At 54.0% G+C, this 23,914-nt stretch overlaps 8 protein-coding genes across 8 annotated transcripts; 4 read left to right on the top strand and 4 right to left on the bottom strand.

The window, feature by feature from the left end:
- Positions 1-354: 354 nt before the first annotated feature.
- Positions 355-1,979, bottom strand: KRP23_8641 (Lateral signaling target protein 2-like protein; the record flags this gene model as incomplete). The annotated part of the gene is made up of 2 exons (XM_067894104.1): positions 355-1,770; positions 1,848-1,979. 2 exons carry the CDS (start codon positions 1,977-1,979, stop codon positions 355-357), a joined length of 1,548 nt encoding a protein of 515 aa, XP_067743570.1.
- A 1,225-nt stretch (positions 1,980-3,204) lies between these two features.
- On the top strand, positions 3,205-4,658 carry KRP23_8640 (putative protein phosphatase 2C 38; the record flags this gene model as incomplete). Its single annotated transcript, XM_067894103.1, has 3 exons — positions 3,205-3,261; positions 3,384-3,690; positions 3,766-4,658. The coding sequence occupies 3 exons, from the start codon at positions 3,205-3,207 to the stop codon at positions 4,656-4,658; spliced, it is 1,257 nt and encodes a 418-aa protein (XP_067743569.1).
- A 130-nt stretch (positions 4,659-4,788) lies between these two features.
- Positions 4,789-8,120, bottom strand: KRP23_8639 (Dual 3',5'-cyclic-AMP and -GMP phosphodiesterase 11A; the record flags this gene model as incomplete). Its single annotated transcript, XM_067894102.1, has 2 exons — positions 4,789-4,971; positions 5,040-8,120. 2 exons carry the CDS (start codon positions 8,118-8,120, stop codon positions 4,789-4,791), a joined length of 3,264 nt encoding a protein of 1,087 aa, XP_067743568.1.
- A 993-nt stretch (positions 8,121-9,113) lies between these two features.
- Positions 9,114-10,142, top strand: KRP23_8638 (Cytochrome c peroxidase, mitochondrial; the record flags this gene model as incomplete). The annotated part of the gene is made up of 1 exon (XM_067894101.1): positions 9,114-10,142. One exon carries the CDS (start codon positions 9,114-9,116, stop codon positions 10,140-10,142), a length of 1,029 nt encoding a protein of 342 aa, XP_067743567.1.
- Positions 10,143-10,434: 292 nt separating this feature from the next.
- On the top strand, positions 10,435-15,070 carry KRP23_8637 (uncharacterized protein; the record flags this gene model as incomplete). The annotated part of the gene is made up of 5 exons (XM_067894100.1): positions 10,435-10,854; positions 10,922-11,084; positions 11,185-11,354; positions 11,403-11,834; positions 12,839-15,070. The coding sequence occupies 5 exons, from the start codon at positions 10,435-10,437 to the stop codon at positions 15,068-15,070; spliced, it is 3,417 nt and encodes a 1,138-aa protein (XP_067743566.1).
- A 145-nt stretch (positions 15,071-15,215) lies between these two features.
- KRP23_8636 (Crt-like protein 1) lies at positions 15,216-16,779 on the bottom strand (the record flags this gene model as incomplete). Its single annotated transcript, XM_067894099.1, has 5 exons — positions 15,216-16,200; positions 16,267-16,375; positions 16,449-16,468; positions 16,531-16,623; positions 16,688-16,779. The coding sequence occupies 5 exons, from the start codon at positions 16,777-16,779 to the stop codon at positions 15,216-15,218; spliced, it is 1,299 nt and encodes a 432-aa protein (XP_067743565.1).
- Positions 16,780-16,886: 107 nt separating this feature from the next.
- Positions 16,887-19,960, top strand: KRP23_8635 (Vacuolar protein sorting-associated protein 51-like protein; the record flags this gene model as incomplete). The annotated part of the gene is made up of 9 exons (XM_067894098.1): positions 16,887-17,018; positions 17,091-17,243; positions 17,315-17,502; positions 17,579-17,672; positions 17,732-17,821; positions 17,884-17,997; positions 18,063-18,317; positions 18,417-18,857; positions 18,950-19,960. 9 exons carry the CDS (start codon positions 16,887-16,889, stop codon positions 19,958-19,960), a joined length of 2,478 nt encoding a protein of 825 aa, XP_067743564.1.
- Positions 19,961-20,082: 122 nt separating this feature from the next.
- Positions 20,083-23,874, bottom strand: KRP23_8634 (3',5'-cyclic-nucleotide phosphodiesterase regA; the record flags this gene model as incomplete). The annotated part of the gene is made up of 3 exons (XM_067894097.1): positions 20,083-23,124; positions 23,199-23,450; positions 23,524-23,874. 3 exons carry the CDS (start codon positions 23,872-23,874, stop codon positions 20,083-20,085), a joined length of 3,645 nt encoding a protein of 1,214 aa, XP_067743563.1.
- Positions 23,875-23,914: the final 40 nt, after the last annotated feature.

Raw genomic sequence — 23,914 nt, 5'->3', positions numbered from 1 at the left:
TAAGCTTTCGTTCACCTATCTGCATTACTCTGCTAAATGTCGGGACGTGTAGGAGACGCCGCGTGTGGCGTTGGTCGAGGATTCCGCTGCCTTGTGATGAAACGAGCTTGCCTTGACGTGAACGCCACTGAAATGTGTGTTCGTTGAGATACGGTCGTCAACGACACTGACAACAATGAGCCTCTTGGCAGCGCTTAAGAAATGACAGCCCTGGGCACATACCCATGGCTATCACCGGAGACTTAGTGTTTTCATCATCGCTCCGCTGCGTAGTTACAACCACTTCCGGCGGTGGGTGCAGCCCACAACAGCACTCAAAGAAGGACGTACCAGCTTTGAGTCTTGTTTGCCTCCTCATTTCGTCATGCTGTCCACCTTGGCCTCGACCTTTGCCTCCATTCGTGCGAAGTCGGACATGAGCTTGTTGATCTGGTCGGTGTGCTGCCCCAGCTTCGCCGTCAGCGAAATCTGCTGCACCGCTAGTTGCTGCTGCGTCTCGGTGTTTTGTGTCAGCAGGCGCATGAGAAGCACCTCCATCTGCTCACCCGCTGCCGTCTTCCCCATGGAAAGCTGCGTCATGGCCAACGAGCTATCTTCAGTTTGGTTCTCGTTGACGTCGTCGTTGTCCTTCGGTTTGGCCAACGAGACTTGAGTTGCGAACGATCCGGATGCGACCGATGACATTGAAGATGTTGAAGCTGACGTCGCTGGAGACATCGGCACTCCGATTGTCTTCCTGCCAAAGCTTTGGAGCTCGTTTTGCACCGCAACGTGAACGATGTTGCTGACACCATCTACTTGATTGTCATCTTGGCGCCTCTCGAACTTCTCGGCAGCATTGTTATCCAGCTCGGCCTTCTGTTCGTTTTCGGCCATCGCAGCGGTTGTTGCGATCTCTGGGAGGTTTTCGCCAGCAGCTAAGGCCAGTCGCTCCAGAATGGAGATATCGCACGCTTCACGGGGACGTGTGTCCAGGACGAAGACGCTTCCGACGGCGTGACCCGAGTTCGGGTCCAGGATAGGCGCAGCAGCGTAGAAGCGCACGCCGGCAGCACCCGAGACGAGCGGGTTTCTTCGGAATCGAGGGTCCTGAAGCGTGTCCAGTACGACCATCGGCTCGCGACTGAACACCGTGTAGGCGCAAAAGGCAATTTTGCGCGGGATCATCTTGTGTGCCAGACCCACGCTAGCCTTGAACCATTGTCGGTGCTCATCCAAGAAGCTCACCGCAGCCATGGCGCAGGACAAACGCGCCTTGGCCAAGTCGCAGATCATGTCGAAGGGTTTTTCCGATTCGGAGTCCAGCACACCAAGCGCGTACAAGGCTCGAAGTCGGGCTTCTTCATCGATGCTCACTGGTGGTCGAGGCCATGGGTGAGCCCACTGAGATGATAGTTCGTTGCTGTCCTGCTCGACCTGCAGATTTATTTGGTGAGTTTTTCTGGTCTCGCCTTCCGCGTTGAAGTGACTATCGTCAAGCTCAAAGTGTTGGCGTGGTTTGGGTGTGAGTGAGAGGAGTTGGAGTTCTTCACTGTCCGGCTCGGATGAGGGACCGGATGCCGGCGAGTGCAAGTGGCTCCGAAGCCACTGGCGAGACACTTCTGAGGTCGCACTGAAATGTGGCGACGGAGCCCCGGGTGAACGTCCGTCATGCTGGTGAGAGTGGTTGATCACGCAGGACATGCACACTCGAACGCGCGTGGGGCCGATTGTTGAATCCAAGTGAGCCTCTTTGTGGAGTGTGCAGTTCTTGCAGACAACCTCACCGCACTGCCAACCAAAACGGAAAAGCATAGCAAACAAGCGTCAGGGATCCCGAAGGGAGCTTCAAACTGCAACGGTCTTACCATGCGGCAGTGGTGTTTGCGACGGAAGGTCCCAAAGGGCCTCGTACAGACGTAGCACAGGGTGCGTTCGTGGTCGGCGACCCAGTCGGCTGAGTCCACGAGGTGCAGCACGAAGAAGTCGTCGGCCGCCATGTTCGTCCGATCAAACTCGAGCAAGACTCGCGCTAGCTCTGCGTCGCAGAGGGGCTATGTATCACCGCGCCGGGAAAAGGACTAATGGCACCGCTAGTGCCCGGGCAATGTGGCGACCGCGGGCAATGGAACGAAACGCCCTCCATCTCGCCCGCGTTGTCTATTTAATGTTTCTTCTGGAGGGCCCGGAAGGAGTCGGTGGCGACGCAAACTGCAGAAAGTCAAGCGGAAAGCGTTCCAGCGGCGCAACAGCGACGGCGTTTTCTGGCATGTGGCGGTTGCTAAATTTCGATTTCAGCGCGGCCCAACGCTAGCGAACCTCATTTTTTGCGTGGCAGCGCTCGCCGCCGAACGCCCAGGGCTTCCCATTTGGGCGGGGCCCGTGCGAAAACCCGTGGAGCCGGAAGAGGGAGGCGTCAAGTGTGCACGCGTCGTACGATCCGCTTGAACCCAGCCCGGAGCGTTGCTCGAAAACAAAAAGGGTCGTGCGCAGACGGAAAAGTTCCTCTGCGTTGAAGCATGCATCTACTTCCCATTTCCTGACGGAGCTCGTGGCGAACAAGCTGTGAATGTGACGACCACATGCGAGCGACCCGGAATGTCGAGCTGGTACTTGTACAACAAGTTGATTTTCACTGTGTTCTTGCCGTCATCGTTTGGGTTTACGCTGTGCATGAGTCAGGTGAAGAGCCCAGTTCAGCGCTCCAGGTTGCACACATCGTCACTTGCCGGCGAGCAGCGCCGATGAGTGGACAAGCCCATGCTGGTATTACACTGCGTCAGGCCTGGGTCGGCGCCGCCGCGTAACGCCCGCATGGTCGTCAGCGCTTCCCATAATACCGATCTTCTGTGGACAGCGCTTTGCCCAACACGTTTCGTTAAGTGGACTGCGTCCAACTCGACCACTGCACACTCGACGGTGATGACCCCGAGCGTCGACGCCTGCTACATTGGACTCTGGCAGCTCTCACGACCACAGCATCAGTAACATTTGCAGAGCTTAATATCTACGACTGGTTGCACAACTGCCAGGAATTCTGCCGCAAGTCCCAGCTCTTCATCCACCGGTAGATGCATTTGTTTGCTTCGTTTTGACACGAAAGCGCAACCGCAAACATGTTGGTCATGCCTCGCTTCAACGTCAACTACACGACCAAAAACGATAAATTACACCATAGCCACCCCAGATCCCCCTTTTCATAAACCATCAAGACTGACGTCAAGCATGCGACTTTTTGCGGCGCGGAACCTGGCGCGCTTGACCAGCCGACAGAGCCCCAAGGTAGGAAGCGCTCTACCCCTGTCTACTTTCCTCTCTTCTTCAACCAATTCTTCCCCATTAATTTTGCGAGCGTACACGCTGTAGAATCTTCCATTCGCAACACTGACTTTTCTTGCTTGCAGTATCGTGGCTCGACGCTGCGCCAGGCGCTGCTGCTGAGCGGCTTGGGGCTGTCGGTGCTGGCCTTGGCCAACGCGGACGTGAGCGGAGCGCACTTGGAGGCGCAATGCGACGCCAGATACGCCCCGCCCGAAGTGGACGGCGCCTTCTCCGTGCCGCTCGAGCGCGAGGAATTCGCGTCCATCGCCAAGTCGCGCGCCACGCGCCTCAGCAGCGCGTCGTACAAGGCCAACTTCCCCATTGAGGACAAGTACGCGGTCGAGGCGACGGACTCGGGCGACGTGTTTGCGGCTGTGCTGGATGGCCACGGTACAGCATCAGTTCTTGGAGCCTTTCTGTGCATGTTTCGGAGCTCTCTAATCGTGCTTCGGTGGCAACTGGCAGGTGGCTGGCAGGTGTCGGAGTACGCCAGGAAGACGCTAATCGGCAACGTGCAGAAGGAGCTGTCGTACCTGTACAAGTCGGGGACGAACGAGCCCGCTCATGGAGACGAGAAGACCGTCCCAGACGGTCGCGTAGCTGCTGCTATCCAGCGTGCATTTGGACGTACGGACCGCGACCTTCTGGCTGAGGTGGCGTCGGCGTTCAAGTTGGGTTTCGGAGCTGTGGCACGCTGCGGTTCGTGCGCGTGCCTTGCGTACGTGCACGAAGGCACCGTTCACGTTGCTAACGCTGGTGACATCCGCGCCGTGCTGGGGAAACTGGGCAAGGATGCAGACACTATTGTGGCGGAACCCCTCAGCAGCGACCAGAACGCGATGGTGAAGTTTGAACAGGAGAAGTTGACCAAGGAGCACCCGGGGGAGGCGAACGTGTTCACGTGTCGCCACCCGGATTCATGTTACGTGAAGGGCGCCCTGCAGCCCACCCGTGCGTTTGGTGACTTCTCGCTCAAGCACCCAGAGTTCAACGGCCCGCCCTACGTGAACGGCGATCGCTCTGCTGGACGTCACTTCTCAGCTCCTTACACGCCGCCGTACATCACGGCCACCCCCGAGGTCAAGTCACACAAACTCGAGGAGGGAGACAAATTCCTCATCATCGGCTCTGATGGACTGTGGGATTACTTGAGCAACGAGGAGGCTGTGGAAGTGGTGAAGGGCCAAGCCTCGTGCGGAAACCACGACCTCGCTGGTCGTGCGCTGGTCGAGCGAGTGCTTCAAAAGGCAGCGAAGCGCTATGGTATGACGTACCAGGAGCTGCTGAGCTTGCCCCCAGGAAGCCACCGTCGCCGTCGTCACGATGACACGACGGTGGTTGTCCTCTTCTTCGACTAGAGTGAATTGAGTCTGTGTCTTGCCAAGCAGCCTTATGTACAGCTAGCTACACGGAGGAAAATGCAAAATACGCGAGCATCCAAAAGCTCAAGAATCAAAGTGAAGGGTTTGCCCCTCTTTACGATGGTTTCTAACTCGAATTGTGTGCGTTGCGAGGAGATATAACAGTATTTCTACTGGTAGTTTGCGGCGGGCTCGTTGCGACTGAGAGAGGGGCCGTCGAGACGCTAGATAATGCAGTGTTGACGTTCCTTTCCTTGTCTAGCTGCTGCCTATACATGTCGTAGTTCTTCTCCAGTGTGTCGGTGTAAAACTGCATGAATGTCAATACTAGAGTTAGGAAGTGGTGATAAGCTACACAAAAGAACACATCGAACATACCCGAAGGTGATGGCAAAGTGACGTCAGCGGAAGCCAAATGGGGCGCACGACGTAGTTGATGAAGTTGAGCTGCACGATGATCCGAACGCGCTTATTCTCCAAGTGTTGCATGAAAAAGTCGGTGGGCACACCGTGCTCGGCTTCAACCCCTGCTTGATTCTGGAATTCGTCGAGCAACCGAGCCCCCCACTCTTGTGTCTGTGCAAATGGCAGAGCGTAGTGCGATAGATCAGCAGCATGCATGAGGATGCCCATGAAAACTGGGCGTTTGTCGTTGAGTTGTCGGCGTGTAAGACCCTCGAGAACCTTGCACTTCTCAAAATGCTTGGACATGTCGGTCGCTAGGATACAGGCGATGATCAGTTGGCGCACGCGTTTGCTGCGATCACGGTCCAAATGCTGCAACATCTTGGCTGACTTGTGATTGAGGATAATAAAGGTTACGCGGCAATGGTGGCGCTCCAACACAGCGTCGTCATTGTGTGTGAGCGCCATGGGACTCAGCATTTTGAGCTCGAAGTCGTTGGTGTTGCCTGGATGGTCGATATCGTGGCAAAGCGAGGCGACAAGCATGGCAAAAATTTCGAGACCACTGAAGTACCGTCGGCATTCGGTGCGTAGGATAATATGCATGGCAACCATCACTTGGAAGGCGTGCTGGAAGTTGTGGAACGGGTTGCTGCGATAGTAGTTGGCCACATTCGTTGTGAAGGCCGAAAACTTCTCGCTGGAAATGCGGAAGGCGTCCATAAACCCGTAGGCGCGGAAAATGATGCCGCAGCTCATTGATACTTCACTGCTGGAAAGCGACATTGTTTCGGTATCCCAGTGATCCAGTGGTTCATCTTTCCCATGAGCGAAGAAGATTTCTCGTGGGAATGGTACTTCGTCGTCCTCTTGGTTTTTCTTCTTAATGGCGGGAAGCAGCGCTGCAAAGGACGGTATACCCTTCTTCTTAGTGACGCTGGTGTTATCGTCACCGGAATGACAGTACTTGTGTACGATTGAGGATATGATATCCGTCTCGGAGAATTTATCGATGCGACTCGTGGTTGACATTCGCTTCAACGCCCGGGAGCTTGAGTCTATGCTACTCGTTCGTGCGACAGCTACGCAGTCTGACACAACCTTGTAATACGAGATATCGAGAGACAACCGCCCCAGCGCAAACTGCACCTCTGCGCAGTATTTGCTCATGATTTCACGATCCGTTTTGGTGAATGCTACGACGTGGGCGCCTTCTTTTTTGTTGATGCACATTGCCACGGCAACCACTTTTGGAGGAGTTGTAACCGAGTGATCCTCGAATATTGGCATGCAAAGTACGCTTGTAGTGCGGTATCCTGTCTTCATGTCAACGCTCGGGTCAAAAAGTTCGTGCTTGTAGGCATCACGGGTACAAACCGTTTGGCCGGTGGTTGCTACAAGCCCCGAAATCCCGCGGTTAATAGGAGATCGAATGCTCTCACCACCCACACGCGGAGTAATCCAGAGTTCATGCTTAAAGTGGTCGATAAGAAGCATCCCGAAGCGATCGCACTCCATGATGTCCTTCCCCAGTTCCATAACCATGTCCACAAACTCAGCAATGTCGGTACTCTCAGAGATAAACGTGGTGAGTTTAAGCCGCGCCTCTATCAACTTCTGCGACGTCCTGACCTCGCGATGCAATGACGCTTTGTGGAGGGAGGTACCCACGGCCTCAGCTGCATAATTGAGGAATACTGCATCCTCGCTGGTGAAGTCCATTCCGTCCACCTTATTGACTGCAGAGAGCACTGCAAGGATCGTTCCTTCAGGAGACTTGACGGGCAGACACAAAATGCGCTTGGTGAGGAAGCCTGTCTTCTGATCCAGTGTCGAGTCGAACAGCGGATGGGAGTAAGCGTCATTCGTGATGACCATCTCACCAGTTCTCGCGACGTACCCGGCAATACCTTTGGTGATCGGCACATACTCGCCTCGTACGATATCAGAAGCGCTAGCGATGTACAATTCGTCCTCACCTTCAATCTTAATGAACAAACCGATGCGTTCGGTGCCCACGAGTTCGTGGCAAACTGCGAGCACTTGGTCCAGGACGGCAGACGATGAAACACTCTCCATGGATATGTTGCGGTGTAGTTTTAGTAGACCTTCAATTCGGTGCTGGGCAGTTTGTCGCTGACGCGAAAGCACTAGGTTCCAAATGGTGGCACCAGCTGCAACCGCAATGAACTCCAAATTCGAGATATCTGTATCGGTGAAGGATGGCGGAGTCACCATAGGCTTGTCAGTTGATGTCGACGAAGGATTTCCCGTAGTGATGGCTTGCAGTACTCCAATTACTGCATGATGAGCATTGCGAATCGGTAGGCAAAGCAAGGCTTGAGGAGTACCTACACCACCATTGTTGTCCGCCTTGTTTCGCTGGGTTTGGAAAATTGCGTGTGTGTCGAGGTCGTTGATAGCAAATGGCCGACCTGTCATGATGACGCGACCGAAAACAGTGGGGGAGTCAGGCACAACGAAGCCTTCATTGATGACATTGACCTTCACGAACGACAAGTCAACGTCAGCATCAGCGGGATTGCGGGAAATGGAGCAGATGTCTAGGACATTCCGGCGTTCGTGAAGGATACCCAACGTGAATTTGTCTGCTCGAACCAGTTGCTGCGCAGCTCGCAGCGTGCACTCGATGACGCTTTCAAAGCTGTTCTGCGCAGAAACCTCCTTGGCCAGAGCCATCAGCGCCTCCAGCTGCGAAACGCGCTTTTGCATCGCCACGACACCGCCTGAAGCCTGCTCAGATGACCCTGCAGCAACCGGAGACATCTCTGTCTGTGATCCGACAAGGCCTTTTGGCCCCATCTTGGGGAAGACGCCATTGCCGCCATGTCCGATGGTGCTTTGCCGATGCTCCAACAGTCTCGATTCCACAGTTGTTGACCTGCTTCGCAGCAACTGCACCCGCTTGCGGGTTTCCTCAAGCCTAGCGAGTAATCGTCGCTTCTCCGATTGCTGCTCGCGAACGCCACTCAAGACCGCTTTAAGAGCGTCGGCTGGCACGAACACCTTCTTGTCGCCCTCCGTGGAGGTCATGGCCGTCGTGATAAACTGCGGGGTGGTTACACGTATACATTTCGGGTAGCTGCTATCCTGGTCGCTACCACCGACCCTCGGATCTCGAGACTTTATTGCTTGCGCTCCCTGCATCTTGTTGATACAGGCAGAGATATGACCACCCCGCGCGTGCTGAGACTTGACCGACCGAAAAGCGCCAACCTGAGCAACATACTGAAGCTTTTGATCCATAGATCAGCTAGCACCCTCGCCGACAAAAAAAACTATGTAGACACAGGGCTATCGTCGTGAGGCATCAATTTCGAGGTTGCCGCGGAGACAACTTCTTGAGTTCTTAGCGCTGTGCTTGAACTTCAGTAGCAATTTGCCACCTTTGCAAAAGACGGCGAATGCGAAAGCGACGGCTGGTACCAGCTACAGACAACGGCACTTGCCACGTACTTGAAGCTGGAAAGTGAAGCGGAAGATCGCGAAAAGATCATCGCTCAGTTTAATCCCCCGTGAATTCATGCAACAGGAATCTACTTTCTTCGAGACGTCCAAGGATCTGAGCGAGTTTTCTCTTCATGGACGAACACACACCGTCGGCACTGGTGTCCACACTCCATGCTGCAAGGCATGGGCCGCCGTCTGGCTAAGCCAGAAGATCTGACTGTCCTCCACTGCTAGAGAGTTCACTCCAATTGGCATTTAGGTCTGAAAGCTGGGGTGGCGAGCCCAGGTCACGCGTCTCCAGTCCATCAGCTTCGAACGGCATACCGGTGCGCACACAAAGGTGGCCAGTACCAACGGAATCCGATGGTGCACCATCCTGTATGACGAATCACGTTTACTAGGGCCCGGTATACTAAACCCAAGTCACTTGGCAATCCCCGATCTCTAACGCATTTATGCGGCCCTTGAAGGCGATGTCCGACCTGCTGGGTCTCGATCCTCTCCTCCGAAACCTCGTCATTCGCCAATCTTCCGCGTCCAGCTCAAGTCTAGAAGCCCCCGCCCAACACCGTGAACATGCTTCGCCGTGCCGCCCTCCGCGCTGCTCAGCAGGCGTCCGCCGCGTCTGCAGCCAAGACGCGCGGCTTCGCCTCGTCGCAGCTGCGCACTGCCAGCAAGAAGAAGCAGCCGAACGCCATTGTACTGGCTGCCGCGGGCGTCGCGGCCGTGAGCGGCCTGGCGCTCACTGACCTGGTGAACGCGCGCGAGAAGCCCGTGGACCTGGCCGCCATCAAGGAAGAGATCGTCGAGATCTTCGACGAGGACAACTACATGGGCCCCACCATGGTGCGTCTCGCGTGGCACTCGTCGGGCTCGTACAGCAAGGAACGCGGCGGCAGCGGCGGCTCCACGGGCGGCACCATCCGCTTGGACCCAGAGATCAACCACGGTGGCAACGCCGGCCTCCACCTGGCCGTCAAGGCGCTTGAGAAGGTCAAGAAGAACCACCCCGAGATCTCGTACGCCGATCTGTACATCCTGGCGGGCGTGACCATGATCGAGGAGATGGGCGGTCCGGAGATCCCGTTCCGGCTCGGCCGCCCTGACGCCAAGAGCGGCAAGGAGCCCACGCAGACGCCTGACGACCGCCTACCCAACGCCGACATGGGCACCAAGGACAAGACGACGCAGCACGTGCGCGACGTGTTCTACCGCATGGGCTTCGACGACCGCGACATTGTGGCGCTCGTGGGTGCGCACGCCATTGGCCGCTGCTACCCCACGCGCAGCGGCTACAGCGGCCCGTGGACCAACGCCGAGTGGACGTTCTCGAACGAGTTTTTCCGCGAGCTGCTCGAGAACAAGTGGACGGTCAAGAAGTGGAACGGCCCCATGCAGTACGAGGACCCCACGGGCAAGCTCATGATGCTGCCGGCCGACTTAGTGCTCATCCAGGACCCGCAGTTCAAGAAGTACGTCGAGCTGTACGCCAAGGACGAGGACCTGTGGTTCAAAGACTTCTCCAAGGCCTTCGTCAAGCTCACGGAGAACGGCGTCAAGTTCCAGGAGACCTCGGGCTGGCGCAAGTTCTTCGGCGGCAAGTAATTGCCTGCGTTGACGTCTTTTGAGAGATGCAACCTCCTTTGTTTGCGTGAGTGCAACAGCTTCAAGACTCTGGTGGCTCCTCGACACTGCAACAATCACTACCGTGCAGACTAGCTATCTGGACAACCAAGGGCTGCTCACAAGCGTCCAGTATGTAATACATCGTCATGATGAGAAACGGCTACATGTCCTTCTAACTCGCGTTTGATGGTGCTGCCGTGCCATGTTGATCTTAGCAACTATTTCTGTCGTGCTCCATGAGTTTGTCTGCCGCTCGACTTCCGTAGTTTCCATGAACGAGAGCAATGCACGCCGTGCTCGACGCCGTGAGGTGGCTCTGCCGTACGAGAAGACTTACCCATGGGAAGACGAGCGTGGGTCGACCGTCGAGCGCACCGTGGAAGTGAACACGGAGGCGAAGCGCATGTACGCACAGCAGGAACAATTGCTGCCGACGCTGGCGCTGGACAAACCATCAGACCCCGCAGCTGCTGAACACCTGCAGAATGTGGGGCGCTGCGTTTTGCTCCTTCGTGACACTACGAAGCGAGCACGCAAGAAGAATGGACCAGAGCATGGTCCTAAGCTGTCCCCCAAGCGGGTGATCCCAAGTCGGTTCCCCGAAATCACGCCCGACGTTGACGAAGAGGACGCAGGCGAACCAGATCGGGTTGAAGAAGAGGAAGACCCCGTTGTGACGGATGGCCGTATCGTGAGCGAACATTTTGCAATTGATACAGCGAATTTGTGTTGACCTTGTGCATATGGTGAGTGTGTAGGCAACAATGCTCATGGACCAGGAATGGGACACTCGAGCATGGAATACGGTTAAGGTCCGAACCGCGGTAGACACTTTGTACGAGGAGATAGAGCACTCCGAGGACGATTCAAGACGAGAACTTGCTACTACAATGCTACTTCGTCTGCTGGAGACCCATGAAGGTCGGTACGCTCGTCGGCTTGAGAAAGTTTGAGGACAGCGCCGACAGGGACCGCGACGATGCAAACGGTATTTTCGTTGCTGACTGTTTTGTTGTACTAGATGCTGTGGACTACGTTGAGACCACCTTGCCCAGTTTGACCAACAAGGCGTTCCAGACGCTCTCAAAGCTCACAAACAATACGAAGATCTTCCGGATGGCACGACTCGTTGCAGTGCTAGCCGAGTGGTTTGCGCACGTACTCTCGAGTGAAAACGCGGCGAAGAAGAGCGTAAGTTGTTTGCTGCGCGAAACCGAATTGTGTGCGCGTATCCTACAGCACCACTGGAGAGGGGTAATTTTCGAGCGGACTGTGAACCAGCGCGATTATGACCCCATCGTCCGAACACGCTTGCGCTCTATGCATATGATCAAGTTCGTCGAACTGCGGCACCAATTTAAGGTATTTCGGGAAGCCATTGGGCCTGGAGGAATTCCTAGCAGCGTGACGCAGGCGTATATCACGATTTTGTACCATTTGGTAAAGCCCCAGCACGATGCTAATTCAATATCGGATAAAACGCACAACACTGTGATCTCGGACCAGAGGCGTATCCTAGGTTCGGGTGTGCTAGTGTTCATCGCATCGTTGATCACCAAGCGCCAGAGCCGCGAAGTGATCGAACTGGTGAAAGGAATTGTGCTGGAGATTGTCGAAGGTCATGGAGACGAGCAGATTGTGGAAATTCTTCAGTGCAATGTCGTGCAAAGGGTGCAACTGGACTTGATGCGCACTATACAAACGAGTGCCGATTTAGCTGGTGCTACAGCTGCGCTAACAACGTCACTAAATCTGCTGTCCTGCATTGCCACGAAAGTTGTTCTGGCGACAGAACGATGGGGGCCTCAGATCCCTGTTTCAAGTACACCTGTCAGCTCCCTCGACCATAGTCCGTCCCGGAGAAGAACGCCTTCGCCTACCAAAGCGAGTTTGGAGGAACAGAGTTACTTATTGCGGAAGCTGAAGGGATCGGTGCAAACGTTTCTGCTTACTGCAGACGTGTACGACACGCTATTTGAGGTTCTTTGCTTTTGTCGAGACAAAGGTGAGCAGCTGCGGGCACAGGTACTTGAGATCCTGTGTTTGCTTTCGCGTTCACTCGGCTTCACTCAACTGCTGGATGCACTCACTCGATGCGGTGGTCGGTGGCTCGAACAAGTTTTGTTATGCATGAAAGATGCCAACTTGATTGTCGTTCAAGCATCGGTGACTTTATTTTACGAAATGACTAGCCGTGCAGATGCTCGATTCGGTCTCACGACGGCAGGTGCGGTGGAAGTATTTATGCGATGGTGCCGACCAAGCCTTGAGGCTTCGGAGTCGCGGATGGCGTTCATCCTGGGACTTATCGGGTGTGCGCTCCTAGCTCGACAATCTAATCAAGTGAAACCCGTAGCATCACTGCTGGCAGCGCTGGCGATTTTGATGACAGTCTTGATGCATTTTACACTCTCTTGTTAGACTTGGCTCTGCAAGATGAGTTTTCCTCTCGAGCCTCAGAGAAGACAGCTGCTTACTTCCTTTCGGTCAACGCACTGCCCACGCTCGTACAATTTCTCACTCAGGTCTCGCCGAGCTGTATGGAGTCACCCGTGCAGAATTCTCGACAGCGAAACATCAGCTGCATTCTACTCGGTCGTTTGTGCAAGGTCACCAACGTGACACGTGCGTGCTTTTCTGAAGACGTCGTCAACCACCTCTCCCTCTCTATACAGTGTAATCGCCTTGATGAAATCGAGGGCTTGGTGGCGCGTAGCTCCTCTGAAGATCGCTTCATCCACCAGCTCGGCTCGAAAGAAGCATGCAAGGCACTCAGTCGACTTGCGCGGTGTCCCAGTAACCTGGTGGATGCACGACTCCGGCCTTCCGTGACTTCACCTCAGGTTCCAGAATGGCCCCAAGCTTTAATTTGTGACGTGATGTTCCGCATGCACGTGCTCGAGGACTTAATTGCGCTTATTCGAAACCCGAGTGACGCTGTGGAGTTTGCGCAAGTGGAACTAGACAAGGTCGTTGCTGCAGTGGAGTTGACGGGTTACATTCGGCCACTGCCTTACGGCGAAAGTGCCCGAGACAAGTTTCTAAAGACACACGCGAACCATCCGCACGGAATATTCTCTCAAGAAAAGTTGCTGCAACTAGTCGAGCTGGTTGCTCCAGCCATTTTGCACGTTCTCCGCGAGAAGAGCATCGGGTTTGACCTCGTAAGTGCATGCTGCGTGGCATTGAGTCGTCTTGCTTGCACAAACGCTGCACGCAGTCTGCTTCTCGCCCAAGGTTGTCTGCAAACGACACTTATTCATTTACCGGAGATTTTGATTGCGACTACAATGGGGAAATCCTCACCCAAGCATCAAACCGTGGAGTTCGACTCATCTGTTGATGATCACGGTCTTCTTGATGTACCTGCGGCACTATATACGCTCTTTGGTAAGTTGTGTGCAGTTGCTGATGGCCGCACAGGGATCATGCGAGCCCAAGTACTTCCTCGCCTTCTCAAGCGTATGCAGCTACGGCATCCAACCTCTAGAATTCTTGATGATGAGTGTAAGAGCGAGATCGCTGTCGTTATCGCTCGACTAGCTATGGTGAATTCGGTGGAGGGTAGCACAAGTGAGCTCTTTCTGCACTTCAGAGTGTTGGAATTGCTTACAAACGTGCTGAAGCAACACCGAGGTATTCTACTCGGTCAATTTACAATAGCATCCGCGTCGAAAAAGACGGATGAAGTGAAAAGATGGAGACTTCTGGTCCATGCTGTTGGTGCTATCGCTGCACTGAGCCAAGATGTGCTCGTGTGCGTGCCCCGCGTAGTGGCACTTGGTATTGTCGAGCTACTGTTTCCGTTCCTCATGCGACTTGGAAATCCAAACCCACACCTCGTATCTCTTCAGTATGACGCTGTGACGATCATCCGCTCCATCGCGTCATTCCCGTTTGGTGAGTATCATACGTACTTGACAAATGTCAACGGTACTGACCTCGATAGTGTTTCGTCGGACGAGAAGAAGAAGCTAAGCAGCAAAGGAGACAAGTCTGTAGCAACAACTTCACCGACAATAGTGATGGAGAGAGTGAAGCAGATCGGGTACGACTTCGCGATGGAGCTTCAGAACAAACCTATGGCACTGCGAGACAAGAAATCTGTGGGTGAACTTGCTCGGGAGACGATGGCTTTCATCAACGAGCATCATCAGCAGCAACAACGGCAACTTGAGCAACAACGCAAGTCAATTGCCATTAGCATTACTGGATCTAAGGATCAGCATTTGGGTCGGTCGACGGTGGCTGGCAGTCCAATCCATCGAGGCCGTGCGTCTTTTCCAGCTCTTCCACAGTCACCTCTCAGTCGATTAGATGAGATTTCTGGATCGCGATCATCCCCTGTAGTTTCGAGATCAACAGAGGCAACAGTCCCAGCAACTCCGACGAGTTCTGCTCCTTCAATTCTGGTCCTCGATGGTGGATCAAAGTCTCCCGTGAGTTTAAACGGAGTGAAGATCGCATCGACTAGGCCACCTGGGAACAACAAGCCGCGCCCCTCTTCCGAGTCCCCGCATAATCACCACCACTACGTCTTCACAAGGCCCAAGGCTAAGACTAAACGACGAGATCAGGACCCAGCATACTGTTTAATGCTCGACCCGCTGTTTGATTCTGGTTCTGCTTCGATGAATTCCAGAAGACTACCCAGCAGCAACGTGAAGATAACGGATGAAGCGCAACAGGACGAAGTACTCAACCCCTGCAGTTTCTCTCAAGAAGTTGATCACTTTGGGCATTACGTGAACGTGCAGGCACGCCGCAGCAAGAAAGGAGATCGATACTTCCCGTCACTGGGTCGAATTGTCGCCTCAGATACTACGTTTTCACCTTTATCACCCAAACCTGGTGTGGACAGCCCGGAATCTAAAACTCTGCAACAAACGAGAGCAGCTTTATCATGAGAACGATGCCGAGGTTGTTAAAAACAACAAACCTTCTATTAATGCGATGAATGAGTCTAGCATCCGCCAACGACATCGTGGCACGAAGGGAAAGAGATCCTCTCATAAGCTGCAAGGTGAGCTATCGAGATAGACGCTTGCGAACTCAAGGGAAGTAACCATTGTCACCCGTTTGGCGCGCCGCCGGGATAGTGCCGTTGGACCCGTACGTGTTCCTGCCTGGGCCATTGCGACCCAGAAGCCGCTGGGAGATGTCGCTACCACTTCCACTGCGACGAATCACATTGGGACTCTGACGATACACCACCTTTCCGCGGCGTTTGCGCATGAGATGCGTCTTCTGCAGCGAAGGCGACGCGTACATGGGCGATTTTTCCACAGACTGAGTGCCGCGTTGGCGCTCTTCCTTCTCGGAGTGGTATACGAGCAAACCCATCACAAGAACGAAAAGTGCGAAGCCGTCGTATATAGTGAAGGCCTGGCCGGCAAACTTGCCCGTGAGCAAGGGGATCATGTACAGCAGGTCGGTGAGAGGGAGTCCCACAGCAGACGAAACAACAAACAACACGCTGCTGCCTTCCTTGAAGATATACAACATGAGCTGATTGTACATGGTGTTGAATATGATGAAGACAAGGAAGACCTGCAGCACGCCCGAGTCGCACGGCAGCACCTTGCCGTTCAGCTCAACTTCATTGCCGATAAAACACTCGTGAGCCTTCGTCACATACGACGGAAAGTCTCCCCAGGGCACAGGCGGGTCGCTAAACGCCTTGATGCGTATGGTCCAAATCGTGGCGAAGCCGATGATAAGCTGGTAGAAGCTGATCCAAATGTTGGCATACCAGATATCCAGATCCACATCCTTGAGTCCAATTTCCTTGTAGACGTTCGACGCCGCTGCCGGTACAAGCGACACGATATACAAAGTGATCCATCCAGCACTTGGGTCAGGCGTGTTCGCACTGTCCTGTCCTGTGAGGACCGGGATCAAGTTCACCATACCGCCGTACAGCACAAGAATCGATCCCAAGATGTGGCCGCGCTTGAAGCGCGTCTGCAGAAACATGTAGGACAGCACCATGTTGAACGGCAAATTCAGCTGGTTCAGCACATTCGCCATGTTCCCTCTGGCCAACATCAACAAAAGTAAGTTTCTCCAGTTCCACAGAAAAAAAGGTGTACGATCTTCGTACCCGATGTGAGGCGTGGGGAACGCGCCCAGCAGGTTGTACAGTGTGTCGAACAGCGCCATGAGCATGTACTTGTAGTGCGGGAACTCGCGCATCTCTGGCGTAATGTCATCTATACAACAACAGCGCATGTCTCCAGTCATTTACCACAAGAACACCTAGGCAAGTGCCAAATCCTGACTCACCGGTGAAGTAGAGCTTGTACCTGTCCACAAGTTACGTTAGCAGCCCCAACCACCACCAGTTAACTAATATATCATCACTTACGCCACTACTGGAGCCGACGAGACTAGGAACGCGACGGGGAGAATCACGTTCGTAAAGTACCAGAGAAACTCCGTGTAGTCGTACGTGATCCGCCTGTACACACACAGGAACGTAAGCGACCAGTATAGTAACCATTGCACTACAGCTCCCCACGCACGTGTATAACACGCGGTCCACGCAGCGAGCCATGATGAGCAGACACAGCGCCACCGCCAACTTCGACTCCCACAGCAGCCGCTTGACGTCCATCTTGGCCGACTCAGGATCCAAACAAAAAAAGAATGGTACCTGTGGAACATAATGCTTTTCCTGCGAAAACACATAGGGTACGAATTAGGAAGGATCTGCCGGCCGCCATGGAGGACCCCGGCATGAGCCGCATGCAGGAGCTGCTGAGCAGCTACTACGGGCTGCAAGACCAGGAGAGCAGGCAGGGGCAGCTGCGCAACATCGACTCGCCAGGATTTGACCCCAAGATCTATGTCAAGGTGCGCAACAGCGTCCTGGAAGACAGCGTATATCCCTTCGTGTAATCCCAGCGTAACCTGCTGCTACTTTAGGAGCTGCTGGAGACCCGTGGACTCAATGACCTGCTCACGACGGACGACCAACTGATCCGGGAGATTAAGGAGCTGGACACCAACATGCAGATGCTCGTGTACGAGAACTACAACAAGTTCATCAGTGCCACAGACACGATCCGGAAGATGAAGGTACAATTTTAGGGTACAGTGCTGTCCAAGTTTTAGTTTTGACAAAGTTTGTGGGTTCTTTGTTGATGTAGAACAATGTGGCAAGCATGGAGGACGAGGTGGGGCGAGTAGTGAAGAGCATGGACACGATCACGGCCAAGAGCGAGAGTATCAATGTGGCACTGGCACCACATCGCTCGAAAGTGGAAAAGCTCATTGGCGTGCGACGTCTGTTGAAGAGATTCGAGTTCATTTTTGACCTGCCTCAGAGACTCAACACGTACGTGGGGGGAGGTGGTCTGTTGGGGTAGTGTTCGGGCTGGGGAAGGCTGAGTGTTGGTTTGTTGTGGATGCAGTGCTGTGAAGCAGAAGGAGTATGCCAATGCGACCAAGTACTATCTACTTGCACGCCGAATTTTGGGCAGATATGAGCATATTTCGTCGTTCAAAGTGGGTTTGGCTGTGATGTTTGCTGGTCTTCCACCACTAGCTGACTTTGTTTGCCGTAGACGATTCAATTGGAGGCCGAGAAAATTATACAGCAACTTGAACGGCTGCTCAAGAAACGAATGCTGGACACGACGCTAGAATCGGAAGAGGTAACGTTATGCAATGCTTGTCGGCGCATTGCACATCTGCTGATGTTGCTTATGGGGGACAGGTCTGCGAGACAGTGGTGCTATTGCACCAACTAGATGCATGCAACGAAGATATCCGTGACCAGTTTCTTGAGTGGCACCAGGCATACTTTGAGTGCGCGGTGGCAGAGTTTAAGGTACACATAACTATCGGGCTTCGGGTTTCATGTTCTAACATGCGCACCAATTATCTGCACTGCAGTCTCAAGGCACTGTCGACTCGGTGCTCAACTTTCTGCAGAGTTTTAACACCGACGTATTTGCGAAGATGGGTCGGGTGTTCTCGGTGTACAAAACACACTTCATGCCTGACGTCGTCGCACGCGAGAAATCGTCGACATCTCGAAAGTCCTCTGATGCCATTCGTGACGACTTGTTCCTCAGTTTTGTGAAAGAACTGTTTGCACTGTACCTGAGCGAATGCGTTGCACAATTCCGTCGTCCTCACACTGAATTTGTAAGTTTCTTGCTTCAATATGAGCGCCTTTTAACTATTCGCTGTACAATTTGCTACGCTTCGTACTAACGATTGCTCGAACCTTGTTCTTTTTTGCAGGGATCAACAGATGAGGTTCTTGACGTGCTGCAGGACGATGACCTCTCATCCGAAATCGTCGATAGTGAGTACTTTGTTTTCATGCAAGTGATGAAATACTTTGTCTCGCAAGTGAAGGCTGTGGACACAAGCATCCCAATGTGCAGACTGGCCACAAGTGCCACCGAAGTTGTTGAAAACTGCGTGCGCTTCCAGATTGAGGGTGTCTTTCGAAAACTCCGCGAGGATACTGGAGAACTCTTTTGCACCTCTCACGAAGATGTGTCGAGTCTGGTGCGCAGCTCACGCGATGGCGGACAGAACATTCAACCCCTAGCACAAGAATCAGCAAAGAAGTTCACTGACATGATGCAGAAGGTGCTGCAGCAAATGGAGCCCATGGTGCAAACAGGCTTTGCGATTCTCTCTGAAATGAGCCGACTTTTCTCTGACTTAGTCCAGGTAAGCCATACTCTGTTTTTTACTGACGCTACTAAACGATTCTGAGCCTATCGTGTGCTGATCGCTGTCATACGCACGCTTGTCTTGTTCAGGGCCAATTTTACGATTTTCTGAAGTGGTTCAATGCGTCCGTGCTTCGGTATGCTGAACCTAAGCGCGCATTTACCCCAGCGGATGACCCACAAGGGACACGGGGTGAAGAGCAAGACGGTGTAACGCTTCCGTGGTTGGAACCCACTCCTCAGTTTTTGCTGTTCCTTGCTTGCATGTGCCAAGAGCTGTCTGCTGAAGGCATTGGTGAATGCGTGCGCGGCCTCATAGAGTGCTTGCCAGCACCCCTCTCTCCTTCGAGAACCTCCGAGGGGGAACCGATTCGTAGTCGCCGAATGAACCAACAGGATGTGACGCACATGATTGAAGTGACACGCGAGTCTTCTGCAGAGCTGCTGCAGCACGTCGCAAAGCAGTACGGAAACCAGTTATGCATCATTGTTCATAACGGGGTGGCTGCTACATCCTGGGCTGATATGGATGAGGAACCAAGAAGCGTTCAAGAGATGATGGCTGCCGTTGTAGAGGCTACTTTCCGCTTCGGAAAAGAAGTAGCGCTTGCGCTCGGCGATGAACAAAGTGTGTTTATTGGAAACAACAGTCGTACTACAAGCCGTGACTTCCGCCGACGTGCCAGTGCGCTGCGATCTCGCAATGCAGGAGTTGCTGGAGCATCGTCGGGTATGCAGCTAGATGTGGATCGCATCTTCGCACGCAAAATCCACATCTCCCCGTCCCAGGTAGAGCTTACGGCGGACGCTTTCGTCCAGACCATGCTCAAAATGTGCATTAAAGCTTTCAGCGAGTGGGTGAGGTTGCTGGAACTGTCAAAGTTTGGGCTACAACAGATTCAGCTGGATGCCGAATTTTTGCGCAGCACACTGATGCATATTGTGGTAGCTGGAGGAGCAGAGGAAGAAGTGGAGAGTTTGCTGTCCGATCTGCTTTCGAATGCTCGCGCTCGTGCCGTTGAGGACGTTCTGATGGAGCAGAGCAACGTTGTTGCCATCGTGAGCACGAAGAGTACGCAAGTGTTGTCCCGCCGAGGCTGATTAGGCGGATGGTTTCAAGAAGGAAAGAAAGCAAGATCGTTGTGGGCCTCAATATGTTCATTTGTATCTGTTCTCTCCTTTGCTAGCAGTATACGTTGCTCTAACGGGTTGGATGGCCAGTGTCATTTTTTGTGATCAGATAGACGTCTCGTGCTGGGAGCACGCTCCACAAGGTTGCGCGAGCTGGAGCCACGTACATAAACTCTTGCCAGCTCTGCAATTTCCTCTGCCTCTCGCTGGAGTTTGTCCAGTTCAGCCTTGTAGCGCTCTCGGTTGGCCTCCAACGAGTCCGCGTAAACCCGTACCGCAGGGCACAGAGTGGCCAGAGGCAACCAAATGGGTCGCAGGACATAGTTGATGAAGTTGAGTTGCACGGTGACCCGGGTCTTCGCGTGGTGCAAATTGGTCATGAAGGAATCTACAGGAACGTGCATCTCGGCTTCATTCTTCGCTTGCTGCTGAAATTCGGAGAGCACGCGCATGCCCCAGCGAACGGCTTGTGTGTATGGTAAAGCCTGACCCGACAGGTCTGCTGCATGGATGAGAATGGCCATGAAAACAAAGCGATGCTTGCTCCGACTTCGCTTCGACCCTCTGGCCCCGCTGCTGTTAACAAGAAGGTGGCGCTTGGAAAGCCCTTCCAGTGCCTTGCACTTTTCGAAGTGTTTTGCCATATCCGTCGCCAGAATGCAGTGGATGAGAAGCCGCCGCACGTATACGAAGCAAGCGCGCGAGGGTAATCGTGCAAGAAGGTTTGCACCTGGGTGGCTCAAGATGATGAATGCTACGCGACAGTGGTGCCGTTCCAGAACGGCGTCGTCATTGTGCGTAAGAGCGAGCTGGCTCTGCGCTTTTACCTCGAAGTCGTTCGTGTTGCCAGGGTGATCCAAGTCGTGGCACAATGCAGCCACGAGCATGGCAAAGACTTCGACCCGTGCGAAATATGATTGTGCTACACCAGAGCGACGCAGCAGACAGTATGTTGCATGTGTAACCTGGAAGGCGTGCTGGAGATTGTGGAAAGCGTTGGAGCGATAATGAGATGCTACGTGCGAGAGGAAGGTGGAGAAGGTCTCCTGCGCCACCTGAAAGCGCTCTAACAAACCAAGTGAACGGAACAGCACCGATGTTGCCGCGAATATATCCGAGTTGGACAGGTCCAGACAGCTAAAGTCCCAGCGAGTTATATCGCCAACACCTATCACATGTCCATTTTCGCGCGCAGTTGAGATTCGTCGTTGCGGTATACGCTGGGGAAACGGAATGGCAGCGAATGATGTTGAATGCTCTTCTTTCGCGTTGGAATCGTCATCGTCGTCATTATAATCACCGCCATTCGCCTCGTCCGCGTCTTCGACGTCGTCGGGGTCGTCAGCAATAGCTGCAATTGCTACCTCGTCCAGGGCGTCCAAGTCGCTAGATTGGCAGAACTTCTGCACGATGGATGAAATTATCTCGGGCTCATTCACATCGTCTATGACCGGGTCCTGCGTTTTGGAGGCATTGGGGGACTCGGCCAACGACTCACCAAGCCCACAATCCGACACCACTTTGTAGTATGAAATGTCAAGCGACAATCGACCGAGCGCGAATTGAATTTCCCGGCAGTACTGAGCCATGCAATCGGCATCACTGGTGGTGAAAGGCACCCGATGTCTGGGAAGATGGTGACATTCATCGCCATCTACTCTCACGTTGGTTGCTCCGTCGTCGTGATCGTCTTTCTTGTTGATTGCCATTACAACCGCCACGATTTTGGGGTTGACCGGTGTGTGATCCTCGAACACAGGCATGCCCAGCACCGTTGTGGTGCGGTATCCCGTTTTGCGGTCCAGCGTGGGGTTGAAGTGCGGGTGCGTGTAGGCGTCACGCGTGCAAATTGTCTTCCCCGTTGTTGCGATCCGTCCAGAGAGACCATTGGTGAGCGGCATTCGCACGCTCTCTCCGTCTTCCTGGGTGATCCATAGCTCCTTCTTCAGCGGGTCCACCAGCAAGAAGCCCAATCGGTCGCAGTGCAATAATTTCTTGCCTTCAACCATGACGACACGCACGAACCTTGCGACTGAGGCAGCGGCGCTAGTCTCGTCATTGAATCCGTGATCGGGACTGGTATACGCACGTTCACCGTTGCTGTTTACAAAATCGGCGAGCTGTAGTCGCGCTTCGGTCAGGCGCTGTGACATCAGCACGGAACGAAGCAGGTTGGACTTGTGCAGCGATATCCCTGCGGCCTCTGCTGCGTAGTTGAGATAAAGTGCGTCGTCCGCGGTAAACTCATCACCGTCGACCTTGTTGGTGGCGCAGACAACTGCCAAGACTTGGCCTCTCGCATCTTTGACCGGCGCGCAGAGCACTTGCTTCGTCTTCAGTGACGACCATAAGGCGTCGAAGCTCGGATCAAACGCTGGGTGGCTTGGTGCCGAGTTGGAAAGCACAAGTTGTCCTGTTCGCATAACCACACCAACGATACCATTGTGCGCTTTCAAGAGAACGTCGTCGTACCCACCGCCATGTCGAAGACGTTCGTTAGAGTGACGAGGTGTGTTGCTCGCTTTCGCTTTTGCTCTGCTTTTGCTCAAAGTACTGGCCCTATCATCCTTGTAATCGCTGACGAAGAGATAGAACTCATCCGCACCTTCGTCGCGCACGTAAAGCGCAATGTGTTCGGCATGCAGCAGCTCATAAGACACTGCGATAATTTGGTGTAGCACGGCCGACGCGCTGATCTCAGCTGCGATGTTTCGGTTGAGTTTGAGGAGACATTCGATGCGACCTTGCATGACCTGGTGAGCTTTCGCGAGGGACAAGTTCCACAATGCTGTGCCCGCAGTGACGCAGATGTAGTCGAAGCTCTCTTTGTCGCGATGGTCGAAGGCTCCCTGTTGATGAGCTTCCTGATTGCGCCCAAGCTTGGCCAAGGCAGCACGAGGGGTAGTTGAAAACCAGAGAGGTTCCACTACGGGAGCTGGAGCAGCCAGGAGACCAAGCTCGAGGATCTGCTTGCGAGTGATGACTTGAAAGACGCCGACTAGTACTCCATGGACATTAAAAATCGGCGCGCAGAGCAACGCCTCAGGCTCGAACTCCAGGAGCTCCATTTGCTCCTCAAACACATCGACGACCTCCGAACCACTGACATCCGCGACTTCAAGAGGTGTTCCAGTCTGGATCCACAGCAATTGACAAACATGGTTAGGCAAAGACACCGCGCACGATGAACAAATGCAGCGGAGTTTACCAGTACAACGCGGCCGAACGTCGTGGCAGAATCGACGAGGACACTGCCTTCCTCGGTAAGGTAGCGTTTGCTAGGCAAGTCCATTGGTGGGTTCGAGTAAAGCTCGACGCGGTCTTTCTTTTCGTTGAGGATGCCTACGGTGTACTTTTCTGCTGGAAGCACGTGCTGCGCAGCACGAAGCGCGTTGCTTACGATGTCCAGGCTGTCGGACGCTTGTGATATTTCGCGCATGGCATCCATGAGCGCGCGGAGCTGAGGACACGTCCAGCGGTCGTAAGTGACACAGCACTTGACAACAGGATTTCGCACGGCAGCGAATACGTACGTTCTCTTCTCGCTCTGTAAGCTGGTTGAGTGTCTCGGCCTGCTCTCCGATGAGGTTGCGCATACTGGCCCCGAACATCTCGCTTTTGGGTCGAGGGCGCTTGGGCGTCGCAGGATTGAACAAGTCGCCGGGTCGATACGGGCGATGCTCCGAGCGCACCCCCGTGCAGCAGTCCAGCTGGTGTTGCCGCTTGAGTAACTTGAGCTCGAGCTCCCTGGCCTCTTCCTCCGACAGCGCGAGCTCCGCAGCCAGTCGTCGATTCTCATCTAGTACTGTCTGAGCCCCGTGCATGGCCGTCTTGAGCGCTTGCACGGGCACATGCACCAGCTTGACTTCGTCGTCGTCCGCCATCGCTCAGCCTGAAAGCAACCCAAGCCTAGAAAAGGGCAAT

The sequence above is a fragment of the Phytophthora ramorum genome, assembly GCF_020800215.1.
Source record: "Phytophthora ramorum isolate Pr-102 chromosome Unknown Phyram_PR-102_s0007, whole genome shotgun sequence".
NCBI lineage: Eukaryota > Oomycota > Peronosporomycetes > Peronosporales > Peronosporaceae > Phytophthora > Phytophthora ramorum.
This window is presented reverse-complemented; position numbering and strand designations above follow the sequence as displayed.